The 25,606-nt window shown below is 28.4% G+C and overlaps 1 protein-coding gene across 2 annotated transcripts in view; it reads left to right on the forward strand.

The window, feature by feature from the left end:
• LOC126742712 (protein turtle homolog B-like) overlaps nt 1–25,606 on the forward strand; it is a 472,815-nt gene that overhangs the window by 400,868 nt on the left and 46,341 nt on the right. For both annotated transcript variants that reach the window (XM_050449495.1, XM_050449496.1), the window contains exons 9-11: nt 13,098–13,257; nt 14,615–14,712; nt 22,550–22,745. In XM_050449495.1, the coding sequence (XP_050305452.1) occupies nt 13,098–13,257; nt 14,615–14,712; nt 22,550–22,745 (454 nt within the window). The remainder of the gene's footprint in view (nt 1–13,097; nt 13,258–14,614; nt 14,713–22,549; nt 22,746–25,606) is intronic.

The following is a 25,606-nucleotide window of genomic DNA, read 5'->3' on the forward strand; positions in this document are numbered from 1 at the left end:
GCTATTATAATTTCAAAAAAAATCTTTTTTTTTTCATTTGAGAACAAAGTAGAATCATCAAAGAACATAACCTAGTCACAAGCTAACTATAATATCAATTTTCTAAAAACTAGTGGATATGTGAAACCTGAGAAGTCCTTAAGGTGCCAATAACTGGGTGGTTTACCCTATATGTTTTAATTTTGCAGGTTTCTGTGGATGTCATTATGTCTATGATAATAATGATAAAGATACGTTGCAGTTTTTTAATCTTTACGAAATCTGCACTGATGGTCGGATTTTTTTGTTTTTTTGATGAATTTAATATTTGAATATAAGTATTTCCTCTAATATTTTGGATATAATGGGAACAATGTATACGTATGTCGCAGAAAGTTTTTAGGCTATTTTTCTAAGAGGCAAAGTAGTTGCAATTTTTCATAAATCTGGAATGGTATCACGTTCAATTCAGCTATTAACCTAACATAAAATTAACGTAATAATTGTATAGACTACGTAGTTTTTAGCTCTTTTTTACCTTTTGTATTTTTATTAATTTCTATATATAGTTATTAAGATTATTTCTTCTTAATATTAAATTTTGCTAAATAAATATTATGACTGATTGATTGATTGTTGTTATCAGTAATCAATATTTATATTTATGTCATTTAATATAATAATTTATGTTTGAATATTAAGATTTTCTTTTAAATTTTACTTTAATCTTTTTTTTAATTTCTTTTTATATATATATTATTTGATTTCATATTTCATTTAATTCTACTCTAAACAAATATTTTTTAATTTAAATCTCTACAGAAGTAAAATTAACTAAAAAATATATATTTTTTTTGTTCTTTATTAATAATACTGTATTTATTTAGTATATAAGTGCTATAAGAGCATTACAGATTATTTACCTGATTTATCTTTATCATTAATATTATTATTATAATTATATTTATTTTTATTATAACTTGATTCTATGTATACAAGGAAAACCTAAAAAAAAGAGTGAAAGAATAAAGTGTGCGCCAAGCATAAGACATGAACATAAAACAAAAAAAACTGTTACAAGCACAAAATCGACACTAGGTCTAAAATATATAAATAACACTTAAATGTAATTAAATGGTTTTAAAATAGAAAGTTTGAGTATAAAATAAAAATAGAATAAAATACGGCTAGAGTTAAGGCTAAAATAATAATATGTTAAGGCTTAGTTGTACTTAATAATAATTATCAAATTATATGCTGAAAAAAGGAAGAATTTCAATTTATTTCTTCTTTAAACGTTATAATCACACCACATAATTGTTGCTTTTAATGTTGTATTGATGAGGGTACTCAAGAAATAATATTTAGTAATTATCCCAAAATACGGTATTTTATTCCATTGTGAGCAATGAAGTGTTCAGAGGAGGGCAGATAGCACTTTTGCACCTCCTTAGATTTTAATAAAAATTTTCTTTACATTAATTGAAGTAATTCGGCACGTGCTTTAATGTGAAAATAAGTTGCTCCGACATTATTGAAAGTTATGTCTCACGTTTATTGAAATACGAAGTTGAATAGTATAATGATATAAATATTATACTGATTTTTTGTCGACCTATTTCAAAGTTATTAAAGTTAATAAATAATTCTGTTTTTAACTAGACGAACTTATATAGAAATTTATTATACAAGTTTTGTTGCAATTGCAACAAAATGCTGCTACTATTGCAAGACTAATTAAAAGACAAATACAAGAGTATTGCAACTTTTACAGATATTTTGTCAGTATTATCGATGGATTAAAGGTACTATTGATAGAAGGAGACAGTCCAACAAAAACACTGCCTGCCCTCTAAATTAAGCAGTAACTCAAACAACCTTTTCTTTTCTCTAATATCAGAATATTGCTCTTTTCTTAAGTCAGTTATCAATATTTTACAATTAAATAAGCTAGACCTTCCGGCTTGCATAAAACAAATTCCTAAAATTATTAAATTGGCACAAGTCTTCGAGATAATATAGATATTGGAATTGAAGAACTTTTGACTGATTGCAGAGATGTTAAAATTAGAACTGCAAATACCCAGAACTGTCAATGGTCAAATTATCTTACATCTAATGACGTCCAATTTTGGAAAAGATCGCTTTTGAGCTTTACTTTAGATTCATTCAAAGCTTTGCTAGGAAAAAAAGTTTCCCAAAGAGAACTTTCCAGCGTATTCTTTATTTTACTTACATCCAGCTAACATGTTAAAAATTTAGATTTAGGACTCTATAGATCTTTCTAAGAATTCAATGGCTTTGAAGGCTTTATAAGAAAGGCTGAATTATCGTACCACCACTTACCAAAACTTCTACTTAGTAAGACTCAGGATCTTCAAAAGAAGCAACAGTGTATTTGTCAACTACGTGATGAGATCTACATATTGCTATCACATTACCCTTTATAAAATACACTTTATTTTTATTACTTTCATTTTACACTAAGGATACACATGGATGAACGATGGTGGAAAATCGTTTCAATGGTAAAAAATGTGTAAATTATTTTATTTGACTATATGCTTTATTAATTCATATAATACTTTTCTTTTTTAATATTTATAATAGTAGTAGTTTTTACTGTTTTATATTATTATGGTTAATGAATGTACAAAGAGATATGATTAAAGAAAATTAGAAAGATTTATTAAAGAGAGTTGCTGCAAACAGATTTGTTAAAAACCCACATATTTTGAATGTGTACGAACGAAGCACCCATTTGAAAAAAGCACTCACTCTCATATGTAGATAGTAAAGAAAAATAGCATCAGTACTCTCATATGGTAACTTCAGAATGAATCGTGCATTACAAGTTTTACTTTGCAACAATTTGTCCAGAGCGTTCAGCATCACTTGTCTCGGTACAACCGCATTTGAAATCAGCATATCACCAACAAATTACTGTTTTCATTAAAGCAGAGTTCAGATAACCCTTTTCAAGTCATTGCTGAGTTGAATAAACCAAATACACAATCGCTTAAACCGCCGTAACTCTGAAACTAATACTACTATAAATATTATTCGGTCCTTAATCAGTTATGACATAACCTCTTTTTATATTTCAGTTTTAAAAGTGCCTCGTGCTAAAAAAATATAAATAAATTACCATTTTCTACTAAACTACCTTGAACATTATTCACGACTGTCAAATGTACAAATAACCCTCGAATTCTTAACGAACCTTTATGGTTGCACAATTCAGCATGCGATTTCCGAGTGTTAATTACGATGATGAGTTTTGTTCATCTTCACCCCGTTATTCCATTCGTTTTGATTACGTTGAAATGCGGGGAATCACTCACCGATGACCATCAAGAATAATTCCAAACTATCCCCATAGATTTTGTGGTGAACTCGGTGCCGATGCATTATCGATATTGCGCTAAAGCGAGCGTCTATAGTTAACTGGTAATTTATTGCCGTCACGGGGTGGTTTTTGTTTTCTTTTGTTGTCGATCTTTTGATGGGAAAATATTGCCGATAAATGCTTGTGCTCTATATATTCTCTCTTATTAGGGATGGCGCCCCTATAAACATTTTTTAAGATTTAGAGACGTAGAGTAATATTAAAAATTTTTATACTAGAGAATTTTACTATCTATTTTAAAAATAAATTTATTGCACATTTTTAAAATTGCACATTCCAATATTTTTAGAGTTTAAAATTCGCTGCCAAGATGTGAAATTAAAAACCTAATTTAAATTTTATGTTCATGAACGTTTGTTTTATTTTTTAGATATATTTGAACGTTTTAATACTAATTTTTTGCTTTTTTAAATTTTTTAGGCCTCTTTTTTCTATGTTTATTTTCTTAGCAATATTAATAATTGCTTTATTTAAGATATAAAAGATACACTTCTATTATACGTTAATTATTTAATACAAAAAAATAACTTAAAACTTTAAGACTATGACAAATAAGCCTCGAACGCTTTTTATTTTTAAAACAAATAAATATCATTGTTATTCAAAAGAAATAAAGAAAAAAGAATGTATAGTACAATTAATAAAAGACATGAATATAACACAATAAAAACTTTTATAAACCTAAAATCTAAAATTTACACTAAATAAAATAAAACATAAATATAAACAAAACGTTAACTTAGGTTAAAAACGTAAATAGATAAAATTATTAAAATTAGACTTATACTAGGTTTAGAGTTGTAAATTAAAATAATACTATATTTATATAGTTTTTCTTTCAGGAGCCTTTTGAACTGATTTAAATTATAACAGTTTAGTACTTACTTTAAAATTGTAATGTTAGGCCCACGTTTTATTTTCTACGTTTAATTTTTACCTTTTAATAATAAAGAAGTGTCTTACTTTGTCATTTTATATTTACAATAGTTAAGCGCATATATTTATATTTACTTTTTATAAAAATTTGGTGTATAAATAACTATTGTTTTTTAAGACTAACTCTTATATTTATGGTATAACCTAAAGTAATATTAAAATCTCTTAATTTACATATAGCAAAAATTACTAAATAAAAATATTATATTTGTTTTTAGGAGCCATTTTTTCTTTTATGGCTTCTTCTTGAATTTCTTTAAACCTTATATTTACTATAAATTTTATATTTTAATTAAGTAAATTAATTTTTTTAATCCGCGGATTTTAATTTTAAAAGATTTGTAGAATTTTAATTAAAAAATTGAAAAAATATTTACAAATTTCATTTAACCTTCAAACGGTTTATTATTATCGATTATTTATTCCTTGTCAGATTAAGATTTACAAGCGTCCTCTCAAAGACCTACTTTTTTACAATTTTTTTTTTGTGAAAACGTTTTGTGCTTGATGTTTGTTTATTAGTATTTTCGTATTACATTGTATTGTTTCTAGTCTTTGTTATTTTAAGCCTTTTGCCATTATTTTATTTGTCTGCTTTTTTTTGCAAGGAAAAAGATTAAAAATAACCAAAGAAACTTTAATATATTTTTTTCAAATTTATAATTTTAAATTCTTAAATATTAACGCAAATTTTTTTGGAATATAAGTAATTTTTAATATTTTTATAAAGTGTTTTATTATGTTTTTATTGTATAGCTTAAAATCATAACATAATTAGCATCTTTTTTTATAACATTATTTTGAGCAGTTTTTTTATACTTTAAACTAAATTTTTTTTTGTATTTGTTTAGTTTAAAATAAATTAAATTTCCTGTTAGGAATTTTAAAATTAAAAAAAATGCAAATTTGATTTTACCTTCAAACGTTAATTGTTATTAAACCTTAAGCGTGTATTTTTTTTGACTATTAGAAAGCAGTATAATACATATACAATACTTTATTTTTATTTATATATTACTAATTATATAACATTATTAATTAATACATGTTTTTTCATATTATAGTGTATTTTTCGTACCTACTTTTACTTTTCTACTCACTTTATAGTATCTAATTACAATTTTAGTTCTTTTTCAAATATTTAATGAAAATTAAAACTAAAAGCGAAAACCAGACTAGAAACATAGATTAATTTAAATTTTCTTTGAATTCAATATTATTTAAGACAAAATCATTATTAATAAAAAGACATTAATATTAATTGTTATTCTCTTGCAAATGTATTAGTCAATACTTCTTAAGAATAGGATTACTGGAAAATAGTAAGATCAATCCTAGGATATTATCTTAAAGACAAGTTACTTAATTTACTTGATTTTTAAATATTTTCGTTAAAGAAAACGAGAAGATCGATCTCAGTTTCGTCAAAAGAATCCAGCCTTAAGTTAAACCAAGCTTAGCTGAAATATAAGCATGTTATCCTATCATACATATAAATATTATAATCAACCACCCTAAAGTTTTCTATCTGATTTCTATCATTACTAAGGTTTTAGAACTAAAGGAATAAAACGGTTACGCAATAAAAAGAATCAGAAAATTTCTATCATCTTTTAACCCTTTCATTCCCCTTTTCACCAAATTCGGTTCGTATGCAAAAACTAATTAGGCTCATCCTCAAATATTAACGTTTTGCATCCCGAAATATGCATATTTAACATACACCAAAAATGAGAAACTGCATCCGAATCCATTATTCCCGCTAAGCGTTATGATGTATTGTTAGTACGCGCCATCATAAGAAATTTATTCAGGTTGAACATAAAGCCTGGTGTCTTGGATAAACCGACCGATTTGAATGCTCCATAAAATATACATCATCTACGCTTACCCATAAATCAAGTTTGACAGGCAGGGACATACGATGCAATTTTTACGACCGATTTACTCGTCTTGTGGGATTTCGAGCTTCGGATGTAATAAGGGTTGTGCAAGTGTGATTTCCGGAAGGTGCATTGATTTGACGGGAGATGTTTCCATTAATGTTTTATTAATTAAACCTAGATCTAGTAACGTGGGTGTAGTTTAAATTTTATTAGATCTGGTTGTTTTTCGGCTTTTAAACTTTGATTTGAGCGTTTTTTCCGTTGTAGGACGTTCATCACTGGCTGCTAAGGTTTTATTTTCTGTAAATGATTTGTGACCATAAAATGCTCATACTTTATTTTTCCTAGTTTTTTCATTCCTATTATAGTTTTTCACATTTTTTCTTCATTTTTTTTTTGCTAGTATCTTCTTCATTTATTAAATTATTGGAAGAACCTGAGAGATGAATTAAAATAAAATCATAAAAACACATAATTTAAGAACAGCCAATAAAAAATTAGCAACTTTTGCAAAAAAAAACAACATGAAAAAAAGCGCTTAAAATGTTAATATTTGTTAGTTTTAGTTGTTATATAATAACTGTTATAGATAAATATGGCAATAAGAGCCTAGCGGATGCAGTTAGTTGCAGAAAATATACTCTCAGTTGGATATGCAATTATTGATTTATCAATATTTGATATATCGCGAATTAATTTTTTTTCCGTAAATGTCATTTAAATATTTATAGTTTAATGATTAATGTTTAAAGATGTTAAGTCAATCATGCATGATACTAGGCGTATTTTATAATATCACGTTAAATTTGGACATGTTAATAAGCGAAGTCAAATTTCATATGAAGAAGTCAAACTGGAAATGTAAAATTTGTAATTCTAGTGCGTTTAATAGAAATAGACTAAAATGCACTTAAAAAAGAACTCATCTAGACAATAATTTTAATACCAATGATATCAGTATCACTTTGCATTTTTTAGAGGAAAAAACTAAAGAACCTGAATCAAAATTCTCAATGTACCATTGATATTGTGTCAAAATTCCGGAAAATAATATTAGTTGAGTTTGGACTTATTATGGTATTGTTAACGATATTTGGTTGTGATTTATTTAAAAGAATTTTACTGGTCGTATTTATAAAAAAATTATTAAATTGTTGTGCTATTCTTGGCTTGTCAGTTTTCTTAAATCTGTTCCAAAAAAAAATTTATTCTATATAGTTTGAGTCCTACCCAGCAGAAGAGCCTCGAGATTTTTCCATAACTTCGAAGGACTTTTCCTGTTTTCGTGTATGGTTGCAGCAAAAAACTTCAGTCATGATAGCATTTCATTTTGCTTTATATTCTGCTCATATGTTTTCACTCTGATGTAAAATGGCTTTTTTATAAAGATTATCTCTTTCACTCATTGACTTTAATTTTCATACTAATCTACTTCTTTCGTACTAGCCACAATAGACCTAAGGTCGCAGTGGAGGGACAGAAGGTGCCTCATCTACAACACATCCACTTCTTATCTTGAAACTTTTGTTTGTTCTTAGCTGCAGTTATGGGACACATTTTGTTGAGGTTTGCTGTTATAGATAGCCTATTTTTATGGCTAATGGAATTTTTCACCAGGCAACAATGTCAACTACGGAAATGTCATTCGACATTATCGATTTCTTAGGTTAAGTTTGTTTTGTTATTGTTTTTGTTTTTATCCGGTGTTCACGTTTTACGAAGGAAAACAATTTCTTATAGTTACATCTTATACTGGCTTTTAAAGTAGACTTTCTTACAAAGGTTCTCAATAAGTCGACGAATTTTATGATGGATCCTAAGTTCTTAAAATTAGCCTTAAAAATGGATGAGGAAGAGCAATAGAAGTAATTGAAGAACTCACTCCACATATGAATCAGGGTCAAACAAACACTAAAATTACAAGAGTTGATAGAATTTTTACTGGACTAAGATTTTTCGCTCAAGGATCTTATTAAAGAAGTGTTGATAATGAAGTCAAAGTATCAATGGCTCCACAGTCAGTTAGTAGAACCTTATCCGAAGTGTGTAATGAAGTTGAAGCTATTGCCGATAACTGGATAAAGTTCCTAATATTAACAGCAGAAAAACAATTTAAGAAAATAAATTTTATGGATGCCCTTCAGTTTCCTGGAACCATACGATATATTGATTGTACTCATAATGCCATATTAGAGCCAGTTGAAGATGAGCATTTGTATTTCAACAGAAGAGTGGTATCCTTACCACTTAATAAATGTTCAAATAACAATAGAATTTTTTAATATTAAATGTATATGCCAATTTTGGAGGTGCATCACATGATGCCTTTATCTGGAGAAATTCAGGTATTAGACACCACCTAGAGGAGAATTAAGAAAGAGGTGATAGAATCAGCTGGCTAATTGGTGATAGTGGATACCCTCAGGAACCATGGTTAATGACACCAATTAGAGGTGTACCTCATGATTCAGCTGAAGGAAGATATACAGCTGCTTTGATAAGAGCAAAAAATTGTGTTAAAAGAAGCATTTGTGAGTGCATGTTATAACAAAACACAAATACAACTTACAGTTTAGTAACATTAGTTTTGTCTGTACAGAAATTTAAAAAAAATGAAATAAAGTGTATTAACTGTACTTTTTTTTCATGTGTTTTAAAAATGCGCTTTTGGTGTATTGCCAGTGAAAGAGTTTTACGGTATCACCCATATAAAGCAGGCCAAATAGTCAATGCAGTATGTGTCCTACATAATATGTGTATGATAGCAAACATTGGGGTTGAAGAATATATGGAAATAGAGAGAGAAGATGAATATATGAAGACAATAGAGATTATATTTGTGTTCCACAGAATGTTGCACATTTAGGGCATCATCAGAGAGACCAATTAATTGATTTGTACTATCGCTAATTTATTTTTTTTAAAGATTTTTGTTTAAATTCCAATATATTGTTCTTTTATATATTGTAATTTTATAATTTAACATTTTTATCTGAATGTCAACTTGTAGATTTTATTGTACTTTTTTTATGATATTTAAGAGCATTATATTATCTTAAAATAAATATCTATCTAAAAAAAAAGTAAAAAATAAATCTTTATTTATCTTCTGCATATATTGTTCTTTTTTTCTTGTGTTAAGTTTTGATGATAAATTTATTTGTCAAGATTATATATTTTAATGATATAGTTTATATTATCTTTAATGTTTTGTCACTTATATACTTCTTAAGAAAGTTACATCATAAGTGAATTACCATAAATGTTAATTGAAGTAAAAAAACGCAAATTTTAATTTTCATTATATTATTGGGCTTGTTTTATTAATTAAATTACTGTGCATTTAGCTTAATTACTTTTATTACTTAGAATATTCCTCATTAAAAAGAGATTTATTGGGGTCTATTTTAACTTCATATTGTTAGTCATTTATAGAGAAAAGGAAAAAAACTAGATAGATATTCCTGAAAAACATTTGTTATAATAATAAGTACATTTATATTTAAATATTATTTTCGTTTAAATAGTATACAGCTCTCTTAATTTCATTTGTAAGGTCACGAGGCGAACTTGCAATATCTATCGTGTTGTCTGCTATTGATTTTAATATACTCATTTGTTCTATATGCATCCTCTTGACATTTTGGATGCGTCTTGTGTTTTCATTGGAACCCCTTGAACACTTCTTTCTTTTTGTTCCTCTTGGGGAATTTTGATGATTGTGCTTTGTCTCTATCGTATTTAATAAATCACTCTTCTCGATGGGGATAAGATTTGGCATTTTCATGTCTGAAGGCCCCGGAATGGGATGTATTATGGAGACAGATGAAAAAATATTAATATTTAACTTAAGAAAATATTATTAATTAGATTTCAGAATCGAATATTAACAAGACCTATTTCCCGATTAAGATCTCCAGTCACAGCCTTTCATCTCAATAAACCATCAAGCGTTCTTCAATTGGTGTGAGAGGGAGAGCCTTGGATGGTCCTCCTCTAGTCCTTTCACTCTCCCACTTGCCTTTGATTTGTTTTTTTTGATTTCCACCTTCTAATAGCCTAAAATAATTTTTAAAGTATGGCTTAATTTTTCTAAATAAAACTAAAAGCTTTAATTGAATTTTATATCTTTGAGAATACATATACAGAATTTTCTAGTCATATATGTACTTACTGCTTTCCACTTTTCCACTGATCAGAAGTTCATCCCCATAGTATTCAGTTGGGTTACCATACTTTCCCACAAGGTCTTTACATTTTCATTATCTCTATGCATATTGTGAAATTAGGACCGAATTCTCCTCCATCCACTGAACAATAATTTTCCATTGTTTAGTGGTCGTCTTGAAGTCCCTTTCTAAAAATAGAGTAGATATATAATAATACTAATAATATAACGTTTATTATTTACCATACAAAAAAGAATAATCTATATACAAAATTTACATATTGAGTTAACTATTATGGTAAATAAAAGTCAATGTATCAGCCTCTTGCACAAAGTGCAAGTTGTTCTACTTATATGGCGATATAATACTAAGATATATTTACTTACCCATATCAGATATAAATTTGGAAATAAAAAACAAAATACTTTCTTAAAACACTGCAAAGAAACAATGAAATATATATATATATATTATATACTATGTATAATACTATATACATACTATATATAATACCTTAACTTCTTAACTAGCCAGTCGAGAAGTCGAGACTAAGTTGAAGAGAATAAAACCCATAAATAATAAAATAGAGAATAAAATAAAACCCATTTTATTCTCCTCAGTGGAATCACTGGGGAATTTCCCAATTTCGAGGCGCCGATAGGCCTTGATCAGGTATATGACCTAAAATAAACTTGACGATCGTTTTAGATCGTAAAAAAGTAGTTAACAAATTAAGAGAATTTGTTGATTTTGCTACAAAAACGCCATCCTCACAAGAAAGATTTTTTTTATGTATTAAAAAGAGACAAATGTCAGTCAGAAGCAAGATCATACAACCTCTTTCTATATTTCTATCCCGAATGCTGCCGATGGCAACCCGAACTCGACCCGATTGGAGCCAGTTGAGATCGAGAGTAGGCTTTAGACATTTTTTCCATAATAGAAAGAATTTTTCTTTCTATGGACTTAGAGAGTTCTCTCGTAGGTGTACTAATAATATCATATTACACTTGATTTGAGTTTTAATGTTTTGTAGATCTTTTAACATCAGTTATATTTTGATGACCAAACAGCGATAATCGAATGGTGACTGATTTTTGGTGTCAGACGAACTTTGTAAGGCAAATGTTCGTCGCTAGTTAGTAGTTTTACTACTGTCTTAGTTACTTTACTATTGTCTGGCTGGTAGGTACTATGCTTCTTGTCGATGTTACAATTTGTGCAATTCCACTGGAAAATATGGCATTGTTTATCTTGTCAGCAAAAACTGAATTTTTAAGTAAATCAAGAATAAAACGTCTCTAAATAATATTAGTAGCATTAAAATCGCTCACCTGTTCTAAGTAGTTTTTAAAAAAACTAAATAAAGGCAGCATCTTGTGTTGTGATCAAGATCTTAGATTGCCAGTCCTTTAATAGAATACCATCTCTAATATGCATATAGCCTCGGAAGTTTAAATATACAGTACTCGAGTTGTATGAATCTATTTGCTGTGAATCTAATTGCTATTCAGTATATTTATTTTATTAGACACTCCTAATTCTTTTATGTGCCTCACTCGTAACTAACCTAAGATCATACTATCAATTTGACTCTGTTCAATTTACACATTTAGGTACATCCACACTAAATTCTTTGTCATGTTAACCAGTACATTTACCGCACCTTACTTTCTTTACAATCATTGGCAATATATCCATAACGGCAATATCTAATATTGAAATCATTAAATATCTAGCATCTGTTCCACCCAATGTTTATTTTTCACTTAACTAACTATAGTCGTTTGAATCAACTTCGATAACCAAACTAAACCTTTTATTGATATTTTTTTGTATAACAATAATTTTAATTTCTTAATACCTCTGTATGTTTTCTATCATTTTTTTCCCCCCATTTCTTAATCAGTTAAGGAATGTTCACACTCATCAATTGGTGGCATTGTAGACAACTCTATTTCTATTACTAATTACAAGTTAGTTCAAAATTATAGATAAGGTAGATATGGAGGTGTAGCATTATTTACCTTTATTAATATTTTAAAGGTCTTAAGAAAATTAAAGCGAAAGTTTAAAAGAATAAACGGCTCCAAAAAATCAAGTGAGGGGAGATCCAGAAACAAAACTTATATAACAAATTCAAATGGTAAAGATAATGCTCTTATATAAATAATTTAAATATGAAAAAAAATTTAAAAAAAAATTTGACAATTTTTAATTTTCTTGTGCTTCTTACAAAAAAGCAGACAATATATAAACCCGAAAGGCTTAAAAAAAGCACACTATTAATAAAAAAACATTAAACGCAAAAAGTTCTCGTAAAAAAAAGTAGTAAAAAGAGCGAAACTTTACACTCGTAAGCCCTCCCAATAAAATCCTTATTGTTACTCCCTTAAAGCTAACAAAGAATAATCCCTATTTTCCATTATACTCCACCCTAGACAGCCTAACCCTCATTTAATTTACGAAACTAACAATAAATTAACAGAAGAGCCATTTCCTTTGCTTTTAAAGTAATCGAACCCTTTTCCATCCGATACGACACCATGTAAGAAGTGATATATATAGCAATTTGTGTCAAAGGTTCAATATTATCTCCTAGTAAACATGTAATTTTCGATATTTATGAATAAAGGGGTTGACAGCCCTAATTAAATTATCAGTAAGGAGTTAATTTATGTTTTAAGTCTTAATTATACAATTTTTTTCATCTTTTAGGGAAAACATCTGCAAGTGAACGTAAACGCGGGAATAATTATAAGCAACCAGAGTTTGGTGCTACAGGGTGTCTCCAGATCTACCGCGGGAAATTACACTTGCGTGGGATACAATCTGGAAGGTGAAGGAGAGAGTAATGCCTTTTATCTCAACGTTTTATGTAAGTAAATTAAAACTTTATTTATATATTTAAAGAAAAAAATTCCCGTAAGCAACCCCTATTTACGCGAGTTACGAATTTATGCATTCGGAATGAAAAAAAAGACGACACCGAAGTAGGAATATAATTTTCTTTAAAAAGTATATCCTGACTTTGCCTTAAAACGTCTCTTTTGCCGGGAACGCATAACTTTTCCTTAATGTTCCCGCTCCCTTTTATTCTATATTTGCTTGAAATTTTAACTCTGAAATTATGGTGTGGAATTATTTGTGGAGAAAGATGCAGAAAATGTGCTCTTCTTTGCCATTGCGACTTCAAAAAGATTACGAGAATTTATTAAGTAGAGCCTTTGAAGTTACTTTAACTTAATATTCTTAAGATATATTAGATTTAATTTATATATATTATATATACAGGGTGACTTTTATAAGAAGGTCATGCTTTTGGGGATGATAGGGGACATTCAAATATAACTTTTGATATAAGATACTATGGGTCGGAAATGCCTCAGAAGCAAAATACGGGGGGTTAAAGTTTTTAAAAAAATTAAGAAATTAATTTTTAGTTTATTGACTGTTTAAGATATCGGTGTCAAATTTTCTTAATAAAGCTACCTAATAAAGATGCTTTAAACGTAAAAAGTAAATGTTTTAGTTTCAACCAGTGGCGTAGATCAGATTGGCTATAGAGTATTTTTTTAATAAAAAAAAATAGTACGCCACTGATAATCAAAAATTTTAAGAATCCTTGGTTTAGTTAACAGAAAAAAGGTATCCTGCATCTTTTTCCCAAAAGGCACCATTTTATCAAAATCTTATATCAAAAGTTATATTTGAACGTCCCCTATCATGCCCCAAAAGCATGACCTTCTTATAAAAATCAGCCTGTATATTTAAATTAAAATTGATAGTTAATATTTTTAATTGGTTATTTCTTAATATATGAAAAGCATGTATACTTAAAAAAAAAAACAAATTAAAAAATAAGGCTCTAAAAAGGTTATTAGGGCCATCTTAGTCAAGGTAGAAAAAAGGACAGAAATTTAAGTTCAACCTTAGTTTAAAAACCTCAGTTACAAAACATGTCTAGTGAAAGCTTGACTAGGTGTTTTTTTTTATAGTAATGAAAAATAAGAAGAAGAAATCAAACTTAAACATCAATTCAAAAGAAAAATATGTACTTAGTATAAAGAAAAATGGTATACCCCCTTAATTTTTTTTAATGAAAATCATCTACCTACATAAAACTTGTTAAGCAAAGGACTATGATAGAACTAAATCCTGAATGTTTTATCGCGATAATTTTCCCCATAGACATTCATAATCTCCTTGTAATTAAAATTTTGTTTGTTTTTTAGACGCCCCAACGTGCAAGCCAGATCAAACTAGAATTTACGGTGTAGCCAAGCAGGAAAGGGCTGAAATTGTTTGCCAAGTAGATGCGAATCCACCCGAGGTAAAGTTAATTACTTAATTGAAATCGCAAAAAAGAGGAAGAAAAAGTTTGTTTGTTTTTTTTCACCAAAAATAATTTAAAATGGGTTAAGTGAAAAGTATAGTACAAATTAAGATCGTCAAGTTTTATTCTTTGATATTTTAAGATTTATAAATTATTTTTGTCATAATAGGAAAAATATTGGAAACGTCAGGTTTATTTATCTTTTTTCCAGCTAATTTAAGTTATGTTTGAAAATAAGAAACTTTGGATTTTTATTTAAATCACCATTAGGAAAAATTATTCTTTTACATTTGTAAATAATTTTGTATTCCCACTTTTCTAGAAAAGCCCTTTAAACTATTTTGATTTCATTAGTTTAGGTCAGAAATTCTTTTATTTATCTACCTAAGATTTCTCATTGATTTTTAAAATAATTTTAATCAATTTTTTGGTTTTCTTTATGCTCTGCCTCTAACATGAATCTTATACTCCTCCAGTTATTTTTTTTAAATATTTTTGAAGGGTAGTATTGAAAATATTAAGTCAGATAATTAAAATCTTTTCCCTTTCATCCAGTTCCGTCTCCTCATCGGGGGTTGTATATCATCAGGGCAATTCTTGTTTTACTGTTTTACATAGTTCATTTGATTTTAGTCCAATCCAATCTCTTAAATTTCTGAGCCTGATGTTCTTCTTCCCTTTTTTTTCCCCTGCATTATGTTTTGCAGTAACACATATTTAGGGCCCCTTATCAGATGTACGAAGTAATTAAGTTTTCCTCTTTTTAGCGTGCTAACTGCTTCCTCATCATTGAATTCTTAGACGCAGTTCTCTCCAGGATATTTTTAATACGCGACGATACCACTACCTTTGAAAGGCATCAAATCCAATTCTCAGCTTTATAAAGTAGAGTCAAAAATACGTAGCACCTTAACATTCATAAAAAAAATTAAGTTTTTTTTTTTACTCTCTTAAAGAAAAATATAATTTTTTAATATTTAAAGGCAACAGCTAGAGTAAGAAAAACAAAGGATCACTTAAAGTCTCAAGAATAACCTCAAATTGTTTACAGAATAATCTGTATGATTTTAAAAGATGTTATTTTTGAATAGTATCCTTATTATTTCCATACATTTTAGATAAATAACAGTATCTTTTAATTTCTTATTCTTGGAGACCCTATCGAAGACTATTGTAATTTTCCAAATTTTTCTCCAATAGTTCAAGTCTTCAAATTATTAAAATACCTTTTCTTTCAGGATATATTACCTTAGAATAATCAGTATTGAATAAAGTATTCGGTATTAGGCAATATGTTTTTATTAAAACATACTATAAAAATACTCTATAGCTTACTTTTCCAGACAATCTTCTATTCCCGAGATTCTAGAATAGCTCTACTGATTCTTTAGGTTTCTTATTAAGATTAAAGCCTTGATTTTTTTCCTTTTTACCTATCTCAGACTGCTGTTGGATATAAAAAGCATGAAGTATAAAAATTTCTTTAACTTGTCTCAAATATTATTATTTTTTTGGAAAACTACTTTTTTAAACGTCCAATTTAGAAAATTTGTTTAAAGGAAAATAAATCCACACTTCAGGTAATTTCCATGACTAATCTTATGAACCTGGTAAATACTCAAGTTGCAAAATGTTTCTTATAAGGTGAAGGTGTTGCAGCTTTGAAGTGGCTTTCTTGCTCACCGCATCTTAATTCTATACTCACTTATGGAAAAAGATCAAAAGAAAGATTAGAGCTCGTTAAAACAACCGTCATAATAAACAACAGTAGGCAGTTTTAGAGAAATAGGCAAATAATCCCTAAGGGGAAATTATAAACTTAATTGATAGCTTTCTTCGTCAAATTTGTACTTGCGTGGCAATCGTGATTATTAAAACTATTTAAATAGCTTAATTTTTTGTAGAATTGATATTTTTAATAGAAACTACGACTACGAGTCACATACTTTTTCTGATAACGGGTTAACGCAACTGTGTGCTGCAACTCTTTGACCAGCAATTGGTCATCAGAAGTCTGGAGAGAGATCTTTATTAGGATTTGTCCGAGTCAAGGGAATAGGGTAACTCGTAAGCAAATTTACTAAAATAGTGACCTCTGGAAAAAGATCCGTATTCGGGTTTAAAAAGTAAAAGGAATAGAGGCAACTTGTGAGCAATTTCTCCTCACTTCGACCGTGACTGACTCACGGCTCGACTCTTAAATTAAACTTTAACAACGTGACTTTTTACTAGCTTGTTTAAATTGCTGGGTGCAAAAGTCCTTAACAAGTGCATACTTTAATAAAAAGAGATGTGAGAAAAGAGCCTAGGACCTAAGAGTATGACAGTCTTATGAAATTTTATAAGTTCTACTTATGTCCTTAACGCTTAAAAGTTTTTTAAACAAGAATTATTATTTTATGACCTTTGAAAACCTTAAGAATCTTCTACCGATCGACAATATCCTTGAAATTGTGACTATAAACCAAATAAGAATAAATACGTCTTGTTGGCCTACTTCCAAATAATATACATTTTTTTTATATACCACTAAAAAATCCTTTTCAAGTGATATTTCTTATTTAATTTAAAATTCAAATCGTGTGCATTTAAGTTATGCATAAGTCAATTTGTTAATAGATCTTTAAATAACATGTAAACTTTATTTTAAAATCATAAAATGAAAAAGTATGTGCGTTTAATTATTATTATTCTTTATATGATAAATTAACTAATACAAATTTTGAAACAATGTGTAGTAGTTAATATAAAAAATTTAGATTTCAAAATAATTTTAGGTATTTAATATGAAAAAGACGAAATACCCGTAGATATACTTTTACAGTATTAATATTATTATTAAACGGACGTCACTTCAAGTACTTCTTTTAATACGCAAGGTGGTTCTCTATGAATTGCATCCGAGGTCTATAAGACAACTTCAAATAAGAATTTTTTTAATATCGTTTATTAACTCTTTGTGTTATAAGCTTTCATCATGGCTAAATTAAATTCTTTGAGAAGTTTTAGACTTTTCTGCTAATACGCCCATACGTCAAATTTTTAAAATGTATTTAAAATGTAAATGTCTCTATTACCGCTCGGCAAATTTTTTCTAAATATTTCGCTAATAGGTTGTACAAAGGCTTTTAAGAAATAAGCTTCTAACTATAATCCAGAAAGGCTTACTTACGTTGCTTTATTTAGTGTTAAAGCAACATTTCTTTTAATTTAGTAATAAGCTTTTTAAGCAGAGAGACGGATTGACAATAGGCTCTTACTTGCCATCTTTCTAAAGCTAACTTTTTTTGAATAACTAGGAACAAAAATCTTCTTTAACAGTCATTTTATTACCAACCTTGGATTTTAGCAATCATGACACCAAATGGAAGACCTTTAGAAATACAGTAATGGACAAAAATCTTTATTCCATTTAATTAGAGAAATAAAGCAGGACATTTTAAGTCTTTTATCCATATTTATGGACATGTTATGGATAAATATCTACATAATTATGGATAATTATAACGGGTCTGTTAAGGACTAAATTCATGACTCCTCAAAGGCAGACCTTCCAAAGGAATTAAGTGATATATAAAAAACACGTTTGGTTTACAAATGGTACAGACCATACAGAAGTTAGCTTTAAAAGATAAGCCTACAACTAGCAATATATAAAAAGGTCTCAACATAAACCAACTTTTCACGTGAGGAAGACATAAAAAAATTACTTTTTTAAGAAAAATTACTCCTCCACCCTGCATCCTCCATTAAAGAATAGTGACATTATGTGGTAATTTTTAAAATTCCATCATTTTATATACCCATGCAGCTTGCATACTATGTAAAAGAAAAACTAGGAACTACTGACTTAATTTGATGTTTTCCAATTATGAAAAAAGGGTACAATTCAGACTCAGATTTAAAAGTAAGGGTGCAAAATAAAAACAACTTAAGGCTACTGAGAGACCTAACTATGTAGCCGCTAGGTACTAAGATTGATGGCCAAAAAATCAATCATGTAATGCATTAACCTTTGATGCCTTTAAAGCAATATCGCTAATGTCACATTCTCAGACTACAGTAACAGTAATAACTTCTGGTGACGCCATTTTTGTGCAAATAACTTCTGAGAAAAAGAGTCTGTATCAACTACATTGAATAGACTCGGATTGACTTTGTATAGACTTGCTGCAAGAAACTTTCATGTCTGGGAAAATGTAAACTTTGCGCAAAAACGTTCAAAGTGCAATGATGAGCTATTTATGAACCCGATAACGCTGGCAATAGTGAAGCTGTCCCAAACATCTGAAACGTAAAATTATCGCTACTTGTTAGCTAGACTCGGGGATTCTTCTATTTTAAAATGTCTCAGACTCTTTCCTTACTCCCTTTATGATCAACCTTCAAATACGTAATCTAAAGGCAACTACAGAAAGTCTCGGTCTCAAAAGTATTTATTAATTCTAACAGTAGGTTAAACGTGTTTCGCTCATATTAAGAGCATCATCAGATCTAAAAATTAAAAACAAAAAAACTAAATACAATAACAACCTTAAAGATAAAATTGGTACCTTGAAAATTGACTCGAAAACTCGAACAAGTAGAAACAACTCAACTCGAAACAGTAGTCGATTTTTAAGGTACTTAGTAGTCTTCAAATACATGATTTGAAGGCATCAAAAACACCATCATTGAATGCTAATGCTAACATCAGAGGGACTTCCTAGCGACCTGGACTTCTTGCTAAAATTAAACTATTACTTCCATAATGCCTATGGTATTGGTCCCGATAAAGCTAAAGCAGATCTATCTGCCTTCAGATTGTTCTTTTCATCAGAAAGACTTTTATAGCTCTAGAAGATTAAAAAAAGTCAAAGCAGCTACTTAGAATATTTGACGAGATCAGAGGATCAAGCACTCTCTATAAAAAAGCACTTTTAGAAATTGTTGCTATAACTGAAAATTGGTTATATATAAATGTACCTGCGCTTGTTCAAAATTGTACTATAGTAACTAGATTAAATAGAAGTAATTTTTCTCATAGATGTACTATGAAACTGTCTACTAATAACGACTTCTCGGTGATACGGCCATTTGGTAATAAATTTTCCATTGCTTCCCATAATAATTATGACTTGTATTTTGTTTTAATTTACAGAATACCTGATACTGATATACATAAATCCTGTAAAAAATTACTGAGCTTGATAGAATTTGTGCCTTTAAAAAGTAAATCAATATTTATGCAGAGATCTCAAAATGGATTTTTTCAGTGTGTACGCTGTTGAAAAATCTTTTCAATCTATTTTTGATTCCTTTAGTATAGTCATTCATAACTTTTATTTCATAAACTTACCTACTAAAACTAGTTCTACTTTCATAGACTATTTCGTATAAATTTTAATCTGGAATTCACTGACTGTACTGCTTTTTATTCTTCTGTCTCTAATTATAAAACAGTACTACCTAAATTTTATATAAATTCTAAAAAAAATAAATTACAAACGTAAATTACGCCGTATTTTTAAAGCTAACATTTTTTTAAACTTCAAACATTTATGTCAAACAACTGATTGGAACTTTCTCTCTGGTGGTATCGATACTCAGTTTTCTAAGTTTACCAAGTCATTGTCTAGCCTTGCTTTCCAAGCCTTTCCTCTTTGGCCTGTCAAAATCAAATATTATCAACCCTGGTATACTAGAGGCTTACATTTATCTACAAGGAATATGTGCTCATTATCACACTTAAAGAAGTTCTCAGGCAGAGTCTTCTTCCATGCTTATGTGCGACTTTACAGAAAAACTATTCACAAAACTAAAAGGGGTGCTAAGGATATTTACTGTGATAAGAGACAAGCCAAAGCGGACATATTGATAAAGAAACATGGTCTAGTGTGAATGATTTAATAAATTAATCTTCTTCGCAAATAAAATGTTGCAAAAACTTAATGAATAGCATAGTTCCTTCCTATGACTCACTTTGTCATCTCCCTAATAAAAATGTACACAGCTTCTTTTTTACGCCTATAGTATTAGCAGAGAGTAGCAGATCTTAGCAGTACAATAAATCACATTAGAAGCAAAACATCATCTCGAACAGGTAGGGTTACCCCAAAAATGTTTTCAGATCTACCAGAATGCACCTTAAACCATCTTACGAATTTAATAAATAAGTAATTTTTAAATGGAGCTTTTCCAAGCTGTCTGAAGATGCCAATTATTAATCCGCTACATAAAAAAGGTGATAAAGAACAAGTTTCGAATTATCGTATAATTGCACTACTTTTCGCGTTATCCAAGATCATTGAAAGATTGGTTAAGAAAGGACTTCGATCTTTTCTATTTAAATATAAAATATGGACTTAAATGTAACAAATGCACCAACGATACTATGTTTTCCCTTTTTAGTAGATTATACTGCTGTTTCAACAATGATCATTCGACAGCTACAATTTTCTGTGATTTTCCTAAAGCTTTTGACTGTGTATCATATTATTTTCGTTAATTATTTGTAGTTCTAATCTTCTGTGCCTTAAAGTTTTTAAAACGAAAATCTTGACATGCAAAAATATGTTGGAGCTTAAATACTTCATAACACCAGCTTAGATTTACATTGTTGATTCTGTGAAGTCTTTAAAACTTATTGTAGACAAATCCTTAAAATAGTTAATACACATTGATGCCTTATCCAAAAAATTAAGCTCTGCATGTTTTGCACTTAAATCGGTTTCCAGAGGGTTAAACTTGGCAACGTCAGTATATTACGCTCTTCGATTCTGAGGAACGTTTTGTGTGACCCAGTTTAAGCGGATTTTTAAATTACAAAAGATCGTTCGTTATTTACTGAGTCTTAATAGTAGGCCTCCCTATCAAGAATACTCTAAGAAATATAAAATTTTAACTATTTTTTTTATTTATACTTGAACTCTTGATCTGCAATTAATTCTGATATTTGCTGTAGTTCAATGAAATTTGAGAAGGAGTAAATACATTATGCGTGTTTCAATTATGGTGATAAATACTCACCTAAAGGTTACTGAATGAGAATAGCTTTAAGATTTTGTTGACTTTAAAGGACAAAGTAAAGGGATAAATAATTTCCTAAAAAATACGACCAGCATCACTTAAAATAAGGACTACTGAAGGATGAAATGCGAATCAATAAAGAATTTAAACTAAACTACCTCTTTATAAAATAAATTTTTACCAGTAAAAGTTTACAGCATAACAGTACCTCGTATTTTATAGTTTTTCAATTTAAAAACTAAAAACTTTCAACTCAACTCCCCAAATACCTAAAATAACTAAATTAAATGCCGGTATAACAAACAATTTAAGCATCAGGTCGTTTTATTTTTAATTTGCCATAACGGGAAAGTTTTCGGTATCGAAACTTTAACGAAACTGATTGTATTTATTAAAACAAAGTTTAAAATGGGATTACGTCAGATTTGTTTTTTCGGTTTTTGGTGTTGAATTAATTTTTAACTCGGAAATTAAAACTTTTACTAGTTTTTGTAAACGTTTTTTTGTTTAATTAGCTATTTAGCTTCAACCCAATTTTGTATAGTTAATTAGGCACCGTTGAGTGCATAAGTTTTAAATAGGCAACCATTATTTAAGAAGTTAAAAAAAGTAAGTTTTTATAAGCACTTGTGTTTTTGTGAATTCATTAATTTTGATTTAGTGCAAAATAAACGTAAAAAAGCTTTAGCTTAAAGAATTTATTGAATTTTTGTGTTCAACATCAATATCGTGATGTATGACTCAAAAAACAATTTTAAAAAGGATTAAAAAAAAACAAATTGCTGTGACACCCTGAATAAGTATTAATTTGGCTTTTAATTTCCAGGTTAATTTTAAATGGACCTTTAACAATTCAGCTGACTCTGTAGACGTGTCTTCTAACCACATTGCAAAAACTGGTACTTCTAGTGTTGTATCGTATACTCCAATTACTGAGCTTGACTATGGAACACTTTTGTGCTATGCATCTAATAATATAGGAATGCAGCGAGTACCTTGTGTATTTCACATCATTGCTGCTGGTAAGTGAAGTTAAATTGTATTTAAAAAATCAAACAAATATATTATGGAGCAATAATCAAAAGAAAAAAAGATTTACGAATCATGCCCATTTAAGTTATGCCTATTACTTGTAATTTTTCTACGGTAATTTTAATGTAGAGTTTTTATTTTATCTGAAGGGATATTTTGGTTTTATTTACTAAAATTATGTTTTTATAAACAAAAAACAAAGCACTTTTAGAGCACTACATTATTTTGTTTACAAATATTTATTAGTAAATAAATAAAAAAAATCTTTAAATAACGCAGCCTTTATAAAATATAGCATCAAAACCCACTTTTTTAATTAGCGGCAGTAAAACTAAATATATGAGTACTCATTGTATAAATATTCGCTCTAAATGGAAAATAAATTATTCATTACTCTTTTTGCTTGGAGAGGGATTTTTCAAAGTCTGCTATATTGCTAATAGCAAAGCACAGCGTTTTATTTAATGGCAAAAAATAGGACTTTATATTTTTATAAAGTTGTATGATTTCTTTTTATTAATAGAAAACTTCATAAAGTATTTTAACTTTTAAAATAATTTTTAATTAGGCTTATGAGGTTTAGCGTACTACATATTATATACGATGCATTTGGCAGCAAAATAAACAAATTAATTTAATTATTTTATTAATTTAATTTATTTAAGTAAAATTCTTAAGAAAAAAAATTACAAAATAAATGCCTAATTATATTTTAACTTATTTTGGATTAAAAGTTAAAGCTGTTAAATATTATTTTATATTTTTAGTATTTTCTGTCAAAGTAGAATAATAATTAAGATATCATGAGTAGGATAATGAATTATTTTTAGTTTCCAGATAGCGAAATTACGTAAGAAAATTTATTTAATAATAATAATAAGACTACTTAGGAAATAATAAGAAAAATAAATGGTGTAACGTCTTAAAAAAATTTCTTATTCAAGAAAGTCTATATTTATTTTGATAAAATTAGGAGCATATCAACTAAGGTTCTTCTTCTTTTTCTTTTCTTTATTTATCTTCTTCATCTACTTTTTGTTCTGCATTTTCGTTTAATCTGCATCAATAATTTGCTATTGCCTAGAATGTACTTGTAGATTCATCATCTATCTACATATTTTATCATCCTCTCATTTTTCTCTAGGATTTAAAAATTGATGCTATAGTAGTTGAGATTTCGATTTATTTTAATTTAACGAGGAACTCTTTTATTTTGCATTTAACTTTACCAATGTGCTCATGATCCTCTTACACTTGCAGTTACTGAAAAATTGCAAATGGGACTTTCTTATCCACTATTTCCTCTAACCTAAACTTGCTTAAAATAATAAAACTTTACTTTTACTATGTTTATTCAATTTAATGCTTTTTCCAGTTCTGGTGATCTAGTGATTAAAAGAGATCACATTTCTTTGTTGAAATATTGCAACATGATATAGTAATCCGAGAAAGATAATAGAAGTAATAAAGAAAGATATCTATCTAATATAATAAATTTGTTCTCGTCTTTTATATTTATTATTCTTCGTCTTTCTTTCGACAATTGTGTTCTCAGTACATTTATACCTTTAATGTCTTTTATTGTTTTCTTCATCTGATCGGTGTTGTACCCTCAAATATCTTGTCGTTTTTTTTTCTTAAGCTGCTTATGTTAATCAGTACCTTTCCTGCATTTTGCTCCTTCTACCATTACTTCTATTGCTTTTTTATTCTTGCTGCTTCGTGATCTTTTCAAGTAACAGTACTTTTAATGATCAAGTTCGTGTGATATTAAAACATTTTTTTTTCGGCATTAAATACCGTTGAGTAATAAAACAGCAGCTAAAGCAAAAAAACAACATTTTGTCGTAGTATACTAATAGCAAACGCGGTGGTATCCACGCAAGTTATGCTAAATGATGGTCGTTTAAATGATGCTGTTACTTTCGAAAATATGAAAAAAGCAAAGTAACACTGCAACAGATACCTTATGTCTTAAAGATATCATATAGCAATATTTAGAAATTTATTGATTCATAGTAATAAGGAAAGAGAGAAGAGGTAGAGTAAAAAATCCCATATATATTTCTTATATTTAAGACACACGAAAGATATACGTAGTTAGCCAAATTGCGTAATATTAATATGATCTTTAACTAAAAATAAATAAATAAGAGGTATGGTGGTGTAATAATATCAATAACAAAAGCTAACAAGAAATCTTACTTGGGGCTTTAAAAATATTATTTATTACAAAATGTATTAATTAATTAGTATGAGTTTATAATAGCATAGAAATAAAAAAAATATTTATTTTGTATAATTTAATTGGATGCTAATAGTCCCTGTGCAAATAGAGCTTTCACAAACATTTATTTAATTTATAGTAAATTACCTCAAATCTAAACACTTTTAATTTTATAAAGCAGCGAGTGTGCTTTGCTCATTTTATTTATCCGTTCCCTTCTGCCCCAATTAACCAAATTAAAAAAACGCTGTAGACTTTTCTTCATAAAAAGGCCTCTAGTTCATAAAACGGAATTTAATTGCTTCTCACTAATGAACTGTAAAAAATCATTTATTTTTTGCTATTATTTAAATTATAAAGAGCTTATTAATTAAAAAAAAAATATTATAGTTTTGCTTTTTTCTTAGCTTTCTTGGTCTCTCTTCTTCCATTTTTAAATAAAAACATAACACTATCCGATTGCAAAATAAAACCGAACGACTAAAATATAGTGTATCCCCACTTTGGCACTTTCACGGTAAACGCTCATAAAACTAAAAGAAGTCCTTTTTACGGCCGCGTATTTTCGCTCCCTTTTGTCATAAGCAAAATATATTGCAAAGTGACAGAAAGCCTCGGCAATCA

The sequence above is a fragment of the Anthonomus grandis genome, chromosome 12 (assembly GCF_022605725.1).
Source record: "Anthonomus grandis grandis chromosome 12, icAntGran1.3, whole genome shotgun sequence".
Taxonomy (NCBI): domain Eukaryota; kingdom Metazoa; phylum Arthropoda; class Insecta; order Coleoptera; family Curculionidae; genus Anthonomus; species Anthonomus grandis.